General features: G+C 34.2%; 1 protein-coding gene across 1 annotated transcript in view; it reads right to left on the bottom strand.

Moving 5' to 3' along the window:
- Positions 1-15179, bottom strand: part of LOC116742711 (uncharacterized protein C8orf34-like) — a 202766-nt gene that overhangs the window by 104794 nt on the left and 82793 nt on the right. The window contains exons 3-4 of the mRNA XM_032610549.1: positions 13180-13265; positions 8662-8738 (exon numbers count right to left, since the gene is read on the bottom strand). Of these exons, the coding sequence (XP_032466440.1) occupies positions 8662-8738; positions 13180-13265 (163 nt within the window). The remainder of the gene's footprint in view (positions 1-8661; positions 8739-13179; positions 13266-15179) is intronic.

Raw genomic sequence — 15179 nt, 5'->3', positions numbered from 1 at the left:
ATCTCCAAGCATTACTTCTAAGCCCCAAATCTCAGTGTTTCCCATACCTTTTCACATAAAAACAAACATAGAAAAGAATATTTGTACAACACACAGCAGGACCTGGAATCGACTATTTGCACGAGGATGTGACTCAAAGCATTTAAGAGGAGGGCTGGAATGCCTGGATCCCAGCACATCTGTCAACAACTCATGACCATCCATTTCACAACCACCATTAGCCTTGGACAAACTAACTGGGAATATCCAACCAAAAACTCTAGCATTAATTCAAATATAACAACTCTGTATTATGGTTTGACACTAAAAGTCTTAAACTTTAAAAAGGTATGAGGATATTTGGTCTAATAGATACTAAAACAGATAAGGCTGCAAAAATATGTGGGTATTAAAACTAGGTTTATAAAGAATTTTATGTCAGACTATTATAATTATGTAAAGGAAGGAAACGCAGGATGCAAAGTTGCTAACGGACTATTTTCCAAAGTTCAAATTATGATATGAGATATTTACAGATACACATGCATAAAAATACTGGAAAAATAAAACAAAATGTGAAAATTCATCTTTTATGTTGTGGCTTTGGATTTTAAACTATACTCTTTACTGAATTTTCCAAACATTTTATAGTATATACTATTATATTTATAATTAAAAAATAAACAAATTTGAAGTAAAGAAGACTGTAACATAGATAATAGGAAGTTATACCAAATTTCATTTTTGAAATATTGTGCAAATCTAATGTTGATATTGATATTTTATTAACTTTGGGAAATCTCTCTAGAAATGTACAATACACAGAAAAGAGGAAAAAAGAGTTCAATATCTTAAAAAAGGATGGGCATTCAATATGACCCTTTCAAGCACAGTTTCTAAAATAATCTTTTTCCCTAATGTTCTTCTAATATACATCATTATGTCAAGATAATAGCAGGAAAAAAAAAAAAAAGATAATAGCAGGAATATATCATATTTTTTCAGTTTGAGTCAGCACACTCCTGAGACTCAGACTTTATATGTGGCCCCTTCTTATCACAGGCCAAAAAAATGATCTTGATTAGATTAATGTGGTTGAGAGGGCAAGGAAGCCCACAAATGTTTAATTTTCTCTAGGAAAGCACGTTGTATCCAATCGTTTTAATGTAATCTATGTAGTTTTTATAGCTGAAGAAGATGAACATGTAGGAGAAAACCTTTTTGTGAGGATCTTAATGTTTTTCCATCCCCACTAAGGGACAGAATGTTAACTTCCTGTGCTTCGCACACAAAGAGACCATTTCAGCATGCATGCTGCACAGTTCATAATCAGAGTATGAATAAGGTTCTTACCTCACTACAGAAAAATCCATATTGCTTTCCTTCTGCTTCAGTATATTTATATACCAAACAAATGAAATTTGCAGTAGCAGGCAATCATTTTAATAAAGAATTAGCAATAACTTGAAAATACTGAAAATGTCAAAATACATTTTCTTTTTTGCCCATCATGTTTATAAGAATTAATGGATTCGTCCTGAGTTGGAATCCTCAGGACATAAATAGCATGTTGACATACATCTTCTTGGGCATTATTGGCTTATAAATCAATTGTATCTACATTAGTGCATATTAGGCCACTCTTTCTTCCCCAACTATCTTAAAAATAAAATTGAGAATTTAACTGATCCCAAGAAATGATTTCATAATTTTACTAATGGAGAAACAGTGAAATCATGTAGAGAGACTGATTAATTACAAAAGCTATAGTCAATGTTTTACCACTCATTACATCATGCTTTATCATCTCAGGCCATTTTTTGGGTGCAAATGTGACATTTAGAACTTACATTTTTAAAATTCATAGAAGTTTTAAAAAATAATATTTGCATAGGTTTAGGCAAATATTTCCACCATCAGTGTGTTAGAAATCAACAGACCTGAAATGTCAAATGGAAAAATCCCAGTAGATTCCAAAATTTGGTTAGATAACTTGCTGACTATAGTACTTGGTTTTAAGCAATTTATTGGCATCCTAGATCTGTGAGTGATAAAAGCCAAGCAAAATTCTACAGGATAGAAGGAAAATGAAACAGTAAAAACCTTTAGGGTTGAGCAAAATGTGTACCAACTGCTATTCTTTAGCAGATAATCCATTACTACAATTAGCTGCCAGCATATTTCAAGGGATGAAATCCACCATAATTTATTATTTCCACTTGGTGAGATGATAATGAACATTCATTTCTTTCCTTTTTTTATTTTGCAAGAGTACAAATTGAAATGCGTTTAGTCTTAATTCCGTAAATGCTAGCTGTGATCCTATTTTCCCTGCTAGGTATATAAGGCAAGGAAAAATGGCAGCTTGTTCATTAACCTGTACATTCAACATTTCTTCCACTGGCCAGCTATTGAAATCAATTTACATAGAATTACAAACTGTATAAAATATGTACAACAATTTCATCATAAAATTATACTTGAGTATGAAAAAGAATTTTGAAGATGTTTTACTGAAAACATTTAAAATGTCAAGTTGTGAAGATGATGAAACAGACATAATTTTCATGGCAGGGGTTGTTTGTAGGGAGGAACACTATCAGTAAGAAACAAGGTGGAAAGCAGAAGTATCAAAATTCATAGTTAAAGAAATAGTCTAAAAGTCCACTAAAAATTCATACCCATATTTTATACTGGAAAGCTATGGGGACAATTGTTTTAATGCTTGTCAAGTCTAAGTGATAATTTTGTAATTTTATATCTTATTTTTATTAAAGTATAGTTGATTTACAATATTACCTCAGTTTCAAGTGTCCAACACAGTGATTTAATATTTTTATAGGTTATACTCCATTTAAAGTTATGATAAAATGTTGACTATATTCCCTGTGCTGTACAATATATCCTTGTACCTTATTTTTTTTATACATAGGTAATTTTAATGTTTTTAAATGTAATCTTTTTATGGCATGCCTTATGAGAGAAGAGGTAACAATCTGGGAAAGAAGAAGTGGTAGAAAATAATGAATCTCCAAGGAAATACAAGGCATTTGTGCAACCTACCTATTGTAAAAGGCATTTGTGCAACCTACATATTGTAAAAGTCATACGATTTCAGCAGATTTCCAAATTTTCCTTTGGTCTCAGCAATAAGTGGTCATTGAGTGTAGTGGAATTCTTCTTCTAACACAATTCCCAAGAGCACCCCGGATTTGTTATTAGAGGATTCCATTGTACTAATTAACAATCCGACAGGGAATAGAAATACAGGTGGAACTCTTTGCTGACCTATTTCATTGGCTGAATAAAATTTTTAAATTAGCAAAATCAATTTACCTAATTCGACCCAATAAAAAGAAATTCACTTATAAACAATGCCTTTCTTATCAAAACTCTTTTCTGAATTTCTACATCAGTTGTATATTACTGGAATTATGCACATAAGTGTTTCTTTATCTTCATGTCTTCCAATTACGGTTGTTATCAAAAGAATATTATATCTAACCCAAATTTACTCTTTTTAAAGTTTCTATCCATGGGATCTTGAGAAAATGCAGCATGTGTGGGAAATTCCAACTCCAGACAATTAGGTCCACACCTTGCTAACTTGTGAGTAGAAATAGAAAGAATCACTGAAGAGTGGGAAAAAAAAAAAAAGCTATCACTTGTCCCTAGAACATCAATTTAAAACATGGTTTGTTTATTTACTAATTCAGAAAGCACAATTAATATTGCCAAGTCAAGCTTAAAAGTAATCAAAGTTTACCCCTAATCCAGCTAAGTAGACGTCTACTTTACTAAGATGATTCTGTAATCACCTGAGTCTAACTTTTGCATCAAGTTTGCCGAAGGAATCTTTTCTGAGACATGTATTATTTTCCTGTTTCCTTTCCTTCTGAGTACCCTCTGAATTTTAAGATCCCCTTCTCGTCATGTTGCTCTGGTTTCTCATACTCCTTCTATTGTCAGGGACACAAGCAAGATTAGTAGTCTTTTATGCTCCAGATTTAATGATCACTTGCTCTCATAAAAATTTACCTGTCTCATGATTTAGTCCCTCAAACTTCACTTTTTCACTATCAACTTAATCTAACAAATAATCCTATCTTTAATATTGGCTACTGATAGTGGCCTAACTTTATTCTTTCTACATTACATCTGCTGTCTAATAGTGGCTCCAGTGCCTTAATAATTGTATGGACCCTGACAAGTTCTGTGAGAGTCTGGGCACACTGGGAAATATGAATATATCACAGAAGGGTTGTCAAATCTAAGTGATAAGTCATAGGACTTGCAAAATTCAGAGACGACTGATATTGAGTATGTGAAAATGCTTAACAATTAAAAAGTGCTATACACATATGTGATATCATTATCATTACTACTACCATCATTCTAGTTAGTTTTACCCATCTTCTCAAACAGATAAGACTCTTCAGAAGGAAAATGTACTAAAAATATAACTTTTAGTAACTCCTAGGAATTTTAGGAAATCTTTCCCTACAAGAGTCCTTCTTTTAATTTTCCTTCTGCTTTAACTAAGAAATGATGACCAGTTACATAAAGTCTTATAGGAGTCAGCTTATGATGGGCTGGTCAGTATGGACCAATGAATCAAATAAATGAGACTTAACAAAGGAAAAAGAAAAACAGTAAGACACTGAATGCTAAGTATCTTTCTTAATTATCTTTTCATCTTCCCATTATGCTCACATACTTGTTTAATACTTTCAAAACAAAATAGGATTTCCAAGATTAAGAAACTAGAGGAACTGTGAAATTTTTAAAATCATTGATAGTAAGTCTTTATGGATCATTGATCTAAAAAAGTTTATGTTCTCTATTTATGAACTAAAAGGTCATAATCAATATCTGCTGCTTTGTATTTTCTTCATAAGACTTCCTTTTTGTTGTTTCATTTTTAAGGAATAGATTTATCTGACAAATCCAGCTTTAATCTTCACAAGGTGTAGATATGCTGAGACATTCCAGAACAGAAAAGGAGGTGGGAGAGAGGGAAATTCCAAAAGAATGATTTGCTTATTTGGGGGAGGATAAAAACGTAAATCTAAATATTGCTTTTACCTCACTCAAATATTCACAAAATATTTTAAACACCGCTTAAGCCACTGGGGAAAAAATGTTTCCAAGAGTCTGTTACCCACTTATTAATATCCAATACCCAACATGGAAAGTTAGCAAATAGAGACAGCATGTGTTGAAACTACTCTAAATGGTTTTCAACATTTGTGGCATGTTTATATTTTTGCAGGAAATGACTCAAAATTTGCTTTGAAGTATTTTGTGCTTCTTATGGTAATAAAGGAAAAAAAAGTTCTGCTTTGCTCCAATTCTCCATTAATATTTAGATAAAGCCACAATTTTCTCCTTGATTTACCAAAAATACAATTGTAAGAAATATTATTTAGGGAATTTCCATCTAAAATATCATCAATCTGACATAATTTTTTAAATCCATGCTTTCTTCATAATAAAAGCAGCTACCATCTAGAAACTATGGTCAAGGTCCTGATATTAATTTATTTATCCATTTATTGTTTATATTCCACATACTTACCCCTAAATTAAATGTTTAAATTTACATTTGACTTTAAATGGAATTACAGAATTTTTAAGAATTCAAAATCTAATGAATGTGATAAATGAAAAGTTAAATTGGCTTAGGACAAATTTCTGCATTAGAAAAACACTACGTGAGCACTGTGAAAAGAAAGCAAAACTTTCCAAAGGTCAGTTTGAAATCACTCAGGAGTTTGACCAAAAAAACTATTTTCTCTTTGGGTTACTAGGTATTATTAAGTAAGCTAAATACTATGGACAGGATAAATCTTGATTTTAGAACATTATTAGAAAAAGAATTTAATGGTATCTTTTGAGATATGAATAAGGCTTTGGTGGAATTCACAGATGATGAAAAAAATCTTTGCAAAAAGTGATGAATGACAGATTATCCCAAACTGAAGGATGACATGCTTGTATCATCATAAGATTATGAAGACATGCTGAAGCTTGTAAATGTCAGAAAGTTCCTCAAAAAAAGTGAACAAAGACCCAGATTACAATCCGAATATAATATTTGTATCAATGCATATTCAATTACACTCTATGATGTGGGAACATTATTTGAAGCCCTGCGTTTGGTTGTGGCATAGCCCACACTTTACAGGGGACTTGGCAAACAAGAATCTGTTCAGAGAAAGCATCCAGAGGAAAATGAAATCTTTGAAAACTACACAATGTCAGAATTGGTTGAAAGAACAGATTGTGTTTTGGCTGAGAAAAAGTGTCAGATGGGACATACTAACAGCTTCTACTATCTGGAGGTCGGTTCAGTGGAAGAAGGACTATTACCTCAGGAGTAGAACTAAGACCAATGGTTACACGTGATTGTGAGAAATATAAGAAAATGTCTAACAAATAGGAATAATCTGTCTATAAAAGAAACAGGAAGGCACTAGAACTGTCAAGAATGTGCAGTAGAAGGGAGACTAGTGCTCAACTCCTGACCTCACTGTTTTATTTTTTTATTTAATTAAAAAAATTTTTTTTTTTTTCGGTACGCGGGCCTCTCACTGTTGTGGCCTCTCCCGTTGCGGAGCACAGGCTCCAGGCGCACAGGCTCAGCAGCCATGGCTCACGGGCCCAGCCGCTCCGCGGCACATGGGATCCTCCCGGACCGGGGCACGAACCCATGTCCCCTGCATCGGCAGGCGGACTCTCAACCACTGCGCCACCAGGGAAGCCCGTGACCTCACTGCTTTTTTGAAAAAAAATTAATTTTAATTGGAGTATAGCTGCTTTACAATGTTATATTAGTTTCTGCTGTACAGCAAAGTGAATCAGCTATTTGTATACATATAACCCCTCTCTTTTTAGATTTCCTTTCCATTTAGGTCGTCACAGAGCATTGAGTAGAGTCTGACCTCACTGCTTTTTTTAGCTTTGGGATCTTGGTCCAGTTACTAAACTTCTCTGACTTTCCATTTCCTTATCTATAAAATGGATGTTCTTGCATTGGGTGAAAGTGGCATAAGAGGCCAGAATACTGAGGTAAGGGAGAGGAAATCCTGAACTAGATGACCACCATGCTTCTTCCTATTTCTAAGTTTCTACTATTTTATAATAAGTGAAAATAAGATATTTTTCATCTCATGGTAAGAAATTACTGCTAAATAAATTCTCTTATTCAACATATAACTATTCTGTTGTATAACAGGTATATAGTGCCTACTATATATAGGCACTCTTCTAGGAATACAGAAGCGAAAAAAATGCACAAAAAATGCTTGTTCTCATAGACCTTATATTATGTGGGAGGAGACAGACAATAAATAAGTAAATCATATTGTATAGTAGAAGCTGAGATGTGCTATATAGAAAAATAGAGAAATTAGAAATTTTAAATAAGGCCTGGAAGCTTCAATGAGAAGCAGACATATGAACAAAGATACATTAATTTCATCAGTGATTGTAAAATTAATTTTATTATGAAATCCATTGAAAAATGTGGCACCCTCAACCAAATCCTGTGATCCAAATAATGCTCCAAATAATGTAATCTCATCAGAGAATGTTACGGACCGAATTGTGTTCCTCCAAAATTCATGCCGAAGTTCTAACCTTTAGTACTTCAGAATGTGTACTAAATAGGACTAGTACACATTCTGCACTTCAGAACGTGTACTAATAGGAAATAGGATTTTTAAGGAGGTAACTAAGTTAAATGAGATCATTGGGATGGGTCCCAATACAAAACGACTGGTGTATTTATAAGGAGAGGAGATTAGGACACAGACGTTTTACAGAGGGAAGAACATGCGAAGACAGAGACACAGAGAGAAGGCGCTGTCTGTAAGCCAAGGAGAAAGGCCTCAGAAGAAACCAACCCTGCTGACACTTGGATCTCAGACTTCTGCCTCCAGAACAGTGAGACAATACATTTCTGCTGTCTAAGCCACGCAGTCTGTGGTCCTTTGTTACAGCAGCCCTAACAAACGAATGCAGAGAATATTGTAGCATATTAACCCAGTCTAAATATTAAGTCTAGGATAATGCAAGATTGCATAGCCATTTTTAGAGCAACTCAGAATCTTTTACAAACTTTATATTTAGAATTTAAATGTAGATTTCAGTGTTTTCTGTGTTTATCCTTTTAACATTAAATTGCATTGAAAATCTTAAACCTAATGGTTTCCTCCCAACATACTCTATGGAAGAGATATAGTTTAAGCAAAATATCACAAGGACTTCACAACGAATAATACCACGCTTAAGTTATATATAAACTTTCAGGATATGCAAAACAGTCATTTTTCTATCAAGCTGTATATACACTTAGTGAAGTTTAAGATGGCAGCTCATAATCTTTTAGAATGTTCATGAGCACAAGCAAAAAGTTAATAATACCAGAAATTAGATTTTCCCATCTCCTTCAAATCTGATTCCTCAATTGCTGAAAGAGCTCGGTCCAGTTTTGCTGGGTACCTGTAATCAAGCTGGCCACCTACTCATACAAGGAACTGCATGACTGTGGAATATACTGGATGCATGTTTTAAAATACTCTGTAGTTTGAATAATATTGTTTCCTATTCCCTTTAGATGTTCCTATTAGTGATATACATTAGTTTTAGAGATAAAAATAAGTAAATGAATATACTTACAGGTCCTGTTAATCTAGATGCTTTCTCAAATTCTTCACCCTCTTCCATCAGTGCTTCTTCAGGTCCAGCTAAAGAATCTATTTTCACAAAAAGAATGAATAAACTAGAGTCACATATTGCTTACTAACTCTCTGATATACAAACCTATTATGAGAAGGATATTAAAGTGACTGAACCAGTTGTTGAAAAATCATAGTGTTTGTGATTTAAAATAGGGTGTAGGATGTTATTTATTTAGCTTAAAGACAATGTATGAAAAACGTTTCGTATTTCTAATTTAAAAGGGCACGGTGAAGTTAGGAATGTGAAAGAGCTGCAGTCATCTTAGAGCAACACTCCTTTTGGCATATTAGTTAGCTAATTGTTGGAACGTTAATGTCCTTCTTCTGTCTTGTAATTTTGTATTTGTTTTATCCATCAACTTCTTTTTTCCTACACTATTTAGGTATCAATTTGTGTTATCTCTTTTAAATGGGATGAAAAATTCTGAAAAGTTTGGAGAAAAGTACATATTATTAAATGGTGGTAGGCTTTCCATTTTAATGTATCAAGCAAAAAGTTGTAATTATTCACTTGACTAAATTGGTGAGTGGGTGGGTAGCAACTTTCAAATATGTGAATAAAATGATGGCAACACTTTCCATATGTCTGCTGAATTAAATTAATTGTAACAAAGATTTCTATAGGCTATAAAGAATTCTTCAATAAAGACAGATACATGGAGCATCTAGAAACAGTCTGTATTTTAATACCTTCCATTCAAATAAAAACATCAGTTAAGAGGAAGGTATTCTAAACCACTGAAAACTTTAAGAATTGATTTCTTATATTTATTCATTTTAAAGAGCCATATGCCTCCCTAAAGAAGACTTTCTTCAGATTCACATACATATGGAGACAGATTTTTTTCCTGTTGCATAAAATGTGTACTCTGGGAAGAAAATCAGAGCATTAAATCCTCCAAGCCCTTAATGGCCACTCAGGACCAGAGGGACAATGGAAAGCTCAGCACAAATCCATAAGCAGAGCTTTTGAATCATGGAGCTCTCTCTATCTCGGATATTTAGAATTTTATATTCAAAAAGAAAAATAAAATCGGGATAAACGAGAATTATATCAAGTTAAAAATATTAATCTATTAATGAAGGAAACTTGAACCCCTATCTATTAAAACCCCATTGTAAATGTGACACTAGATAGAGTCTTTATATTAGAATGTATAAGTTAGCGTAATTCAAGGACTGAATTATATTCTGCAGAACTGTGAGCAAATATTCCTGTAATTTCAGCATTCACTTGGTATTTTTTCTATTTTATTTGTGTGTTGAAATTTTTATTTGTGTAGAATATTGACAATAAGTAATATTAAAATGTTCTATTCTACATTATAAAGCAAATTATTTCATTTACAGAAGAAGACGCACTCTCTTGTGGATTTGCTAGGTTTTTTATAGTTAGAGATACTATATAATAAGTGAATTCTCAAGTTCCTCTCGGTGAGCAGTTAATGGTTTTAAAGAGGTATTGTCATTGCATTTGTTTTTTATGCATATGTACATTAATCAATTCATTCATCCATTTATTTGTGTATTTGTATATTCATTTATTCAAAAAAACTATATGCCAGGCTCTCAGCTAGGTGCTTTCAAAACAAGTTGAGCCAGAAAATTTTCTATGACTCTTTCTCTCTTGGAATTTATTTGAACACCTTTACAGTATTGATTTTTTAAATAAAAATTAACATTTATAAAGGGAAGGTATTGGTAACTTTATATGGTTTTACATTTTGTTCTGTTCTTGTTTTGGTTGGAGTCTTCCTGGTTATTGGTGCCATATCCAGTGAGATCTACAGTGTGAAAAGATCCATTCAGCTCAGCATAAAGGGACAACTGTGAAGTGCACCAGAATATTTGTGAATTTACATATCTGACTGTATTAAAAGTTAAGTTGAAGGGACCCTTAAATAGCCCAAATCTAGTGATAGAATATTAATCTAACAAGTTAGTAGGGACAATAAACATCATGAAATAAAACCTTAGTGTTTAAGGCTGGGAGGGGTACACTGCATTTTTTTAAGTGTTCTGGGTACTTTGCTTGTTACCAACTGCTGGTGGGTACACATGCATAAACTATTTTGTCCTGTCTATTCCAGAGCAATTTCTTCTAAGTATAAATGATTTTCAAAATGCAAGCAATGAATTCTTTGAGCTTTCTTTAATAACATGGAGGGGAAAATGAGTCTCTCAATTTGTCAAATGCTGGAGAGTTTATCTCCTCATTTGAGAGAAGAAACTGAAGCATCGGAAGATAAAGTACTTTTGTCAAAATCGAAGTTTCTGGCAGCACTTGGACTAAAAACTTAGCCTCTGTGGTTGATTGGGTGTGCTGTTAAGAACCTGGAGACCTGTAGGGTCTGTCGCTGTTTAACTTCACTTAATGTCTTCCTGTCATTATTTGTACTTTTGCTGTTTGTGTCATAACAGGTTTTTGTTAAGCACAAAATTATACCTGTTCATAGAAATATTTATGTTTATTAAGCCAAGCTCAATGTGGATGCATATTTAACATAAAAATCACATTAGCACTTTTTGGATCTAGTGATTTGACTAACTTCAGTAGAAAAGAATGTACTGAATCAGAAGTGTATTTTGGAATTCGTTGATTAGGTCTCTAATATCTGAATGTGAAGAATGCAGGATATAAGAAGTTCAAGAAAGGAGCTTAAACTTAATGAATACCTTTTCTCCCAGTGAATGCAAGTAAGTATAATCAACACATTACTGATGCCTTGTTTAATTTTCTAAAAATTTAAATCCTAACAATACTCAGTTATTATGTAACCATGATTGTTGAAGGATATATTATCTGTAGATCGGTGGATTGGAATGGTTTTGATAGAATTAAGAAGTATATATATAAAATGGGCCAGTAGTTAATACCTGTTTTGTATCTACTTTTTTTTTTGAATTTTATTTATTTTTTGTATCTAGTTTTATATTGAGCATGGTGGAGAACACAAGAAACCCTCAAGAAGCATATACCTGTAGAGTATGAGTTTCTTTTTGTCTCTATCTTCACCAGCACTTGATTTTCCCAGATTTCTTAATTAATGTCAAATAAAATGTTGTAAAAGAGCATCTCTCTGTAGCCTTAACTTGCTTTTCCTTGATTACTAAACATTTTTCATATGCTCATTGGCCATCTGTGTTTCCTCTTCCGTGAAATGTCTATTCATATCTGTTGCTTATTTTTCTATTGGTTTGCTGATCCTTTCTTTATTAAATTATAGATGTACTTTATGTATTCTGAATATTAATCTTTGATCAGTGACAAATATATTCAAATATAGTTTCCTATTTTGTAGCTTGTCAACTCACTTTTTTCTGGCATCTTTTGATGAACAATAATTCTCAACACTCTACAGTTGAATGTTTAGGAACGTTTGCATCTTGTTTAAGATGTCCTTCTCTATCCAGATGTAAGGAAAATGTTTTCCTATGGTTTCTCTTCTAATTATTCCAATTGGATGTACCGACTGCTCCCTGCTAGAACACTGAATGATGAAGCAGTGATATACCTTAGATGTCACTGTAGTGGCATTACATGTACTTATTTATTTATTCTGCAAACATTTTGAAGTGCCCTGGCATAAACTTAATATGCTACGCCAAGGAGTTTGAATTCTGTCCTGTAGAAAATGGGGAAGAAATAGCAGCTTTATGTTTATAAAGATAATGAACCAAAACGGGTGAGATAGTACAAGGAGAATCTATTTACAGAGCTCTTACACTAGCTAGAGAAAGAGGACAAGGGCATAGACTAGGCAGTCTCAGGGAAAATGAAGATGAGACTGGCTTGGTGACAGTGACATGATTTGAGACCAATTTAACGTAGGGCTGAGAGAGAGGAAGGAAAATCAAGTTTGATATTGACATTTCTGCCTGCCCCGAAGACTGAAGGGATCCATGATGTGCGAATGTGAGTAGGCAATGTAAGTTCCAAAACCAAGTTGGAATTGGTGACAAATTTTGGGGGTAGCCAACGTAGAGTTGACGTTAAACAGGCACAGGCATTAAGAGGCTGCTCCTCAGGACCCACACTTCTTGCTTCATTTTCCCCTTTGCCCTTAACCTCCTGACACACAGCCTGCAGAAGTGGTGGATGTATGATTGGCAGCTACGGTGATTTGGCACAGGGGAAGATGCTTGGTTTAGTTTTCTTCTGTAAAAAATCTGTAAGTGCCGCTAAAATTACAATATCTATTGTTGGATTTAAAACTTACCCAAGGGCTTCCCTGGTGGCGCAGTGGTTGAGAGTCCGCCTGCCGATGCAGGGGACGCGGGTTCGTGCCCCGGTCCGGGAGGATCCCACGTGCTGCGGAGCGGCTGGGCCCGTGGGCCATGACCGCTGAGCCTGCGCGTCCGGAGGCTGTGCTCCGCAGCGGGAGGGGCCACAACAGTGGGAGGCCCGTGTACCGCAAAAAGAAAAAAAAAAAAAAAAAAAAAAAAAAAAACTTACCCAAAAAATCTGGGATTATTTCATCTGGAGAATGAAGTATTTGCGAGGTCTCTTCTGTCCTTTCCACCAGGTTGTCTCCTTGAAGCCTAAATGATTAACAGTGGTCATTGAAACTCTAATAAGGTTGAATTGTGAAATGTGAACTACATACTACTGAGAACATGCCTATGAACTTCTAAACTCTAAAATCAGACATGCTTCTTCCAAGTAGAAATACAGTCTTACCGAAACCTTTGTAATACAGTGTTTTTGCTTTTCTAACCTTTAAGGAAAAGTCCTTCTTCTTTTCTCCTGTATACATGGGAAGATTAGTCTAGATAGAATCTACTTTTCTTCTTAGCCTCACTGAGGAAGGTTTATAGACAGATGTTTTCACGGAAACTACAATGGGGAAGTGATTGGAAGAAAAGCAAGCATCCAACACAGTGTGCTTGCCTGACTTCTGGGTTAGGGGCATGACAGGGTTCCCATGGCTGCACAGAGGTTTATCAAATACAATTCTCCAAATCAACCAAACCTGCGCTTAAAGGCCTGCAGGTCAAGATTCGTCTCAACAGGGGGGTGTGAAGATTCTCGATACGTGTGGCTGCCCAGGGTTCTCATAGACACTGGGTCTTCTTCAGGAGAGGCAGATTACATGGGAACTTTTAGGACAATAGATTTCTGAGCTTCTATATCCTTACCTCTAGAGAGAGACTAGTCTGGGTTTACATTATACTGTGAAACCACTGTATCAAAGGAGGTAGAGCTCATCAATAAATGTTGACCTAAGAGCAGCAGAATAAGCTCTGCTAATGTTGGAGGACTGTATATCAAATAATCCAGAGACTGGAAATTTCTACCAGTGCCCTTACTTTTTTCTTGCATTTAACTCCCATGAGGTGAGTGCTCTCATGGGAGTATTAATAAAAACATGACATATGCCATTGATATTTTCAAAAATACAAACTCAAATACAATTCATAACTGTACCAGGCTCAACAGTCAAAATTTTCAACTATTTTATATCGCTACAGCGGAATCCAATAACATATACGTGTGACTCTCTCTTTACCTTCTGTATAATTATAAATATTGTACATTATATTTTTATTCCTACAATATTAAATATTGTCCATTTCTGTATATATTATACATTTATACTTACATATTACCTTCTATACACAAACCATATTTACTGTATTATACAAGCTAATTAAATAATTCTCAAGAGTAGCTTGCTGATAGTCATATAAAACTCTTGGGTCAAAAATCTTACACTTTTAGTTAAGTTTTAAATTTTTACTCCAAAAAAACAGCATCACTTTTAAGAGACTGATTTAGCTACATACTTCCCAAATCTGCCCAACTATTTCTTTTTATTTTGTTTACTTCTAATAATTGGGAAATATTCTTTTTTCATCAAAATTATCAAAGAAAGAAAGTATGTAGGTACACAAGATAGTGAAACATGTAAGTAAAAATTATCATTAAAAATTAACAATGAGCTCCAACACATTTGGGTATTTAACATTAGGTTAAAAACCTAAACAGAAAATAAATCTCCAACAAAGGCAGAATGAAACGAGAAATCAAAAGTAAGCTGTAATTTTTTTTTTTGCTCATAGCAAGCTTCAATAAAAAGAAATACTTACTTGGTATTTATCAATATGCTCAATAATAACCCAAATGTTGTGGAGATGTGACGAAATTGCTACTGCCCTTGATTTCAGAGTTCTCAATTTTGCTGAGTTGAAAAGACAAATGGCCATGAAAACAACCAACAAATTGGGTGGCCCTGAAGCTGGCTCATCTTTGTCCGAACAGTGCCCTCCAGATACCTTAAGAGTTGAATTCACCATGACTTGGCACCAACTCCATTGAGGAATGCTTCTCAGCCCTGCTATCCTTGAGCACTCTGCCAATGTTTCCCAAGCTGTAATCCACATAGCGCTACTTCTGTAAGAGGTTAATAGGTACTATGTAAACAAGAGTTGTGTGGGCAAGTCTGGGAAATACGG

Source organism: Phocoena sinus, chromosome 17 (assembly GCF_008692025.1).
Source record: "Phocoena sinus isolate mPhoSin1 chromosome 17, mPhoSin1.pri, whole genome shotgun sequence".
Classification (NCBI taxonomy): domain Eukaryota; kingdom Metazoa; phylum Chordata; class Mammalia; order Artiodactyla; family Phocoenidae; genus Phocoena; species Phocoena sinus.
This window is presented reverse-complemented; position numbering and strand designations above follow the sequence as displayed.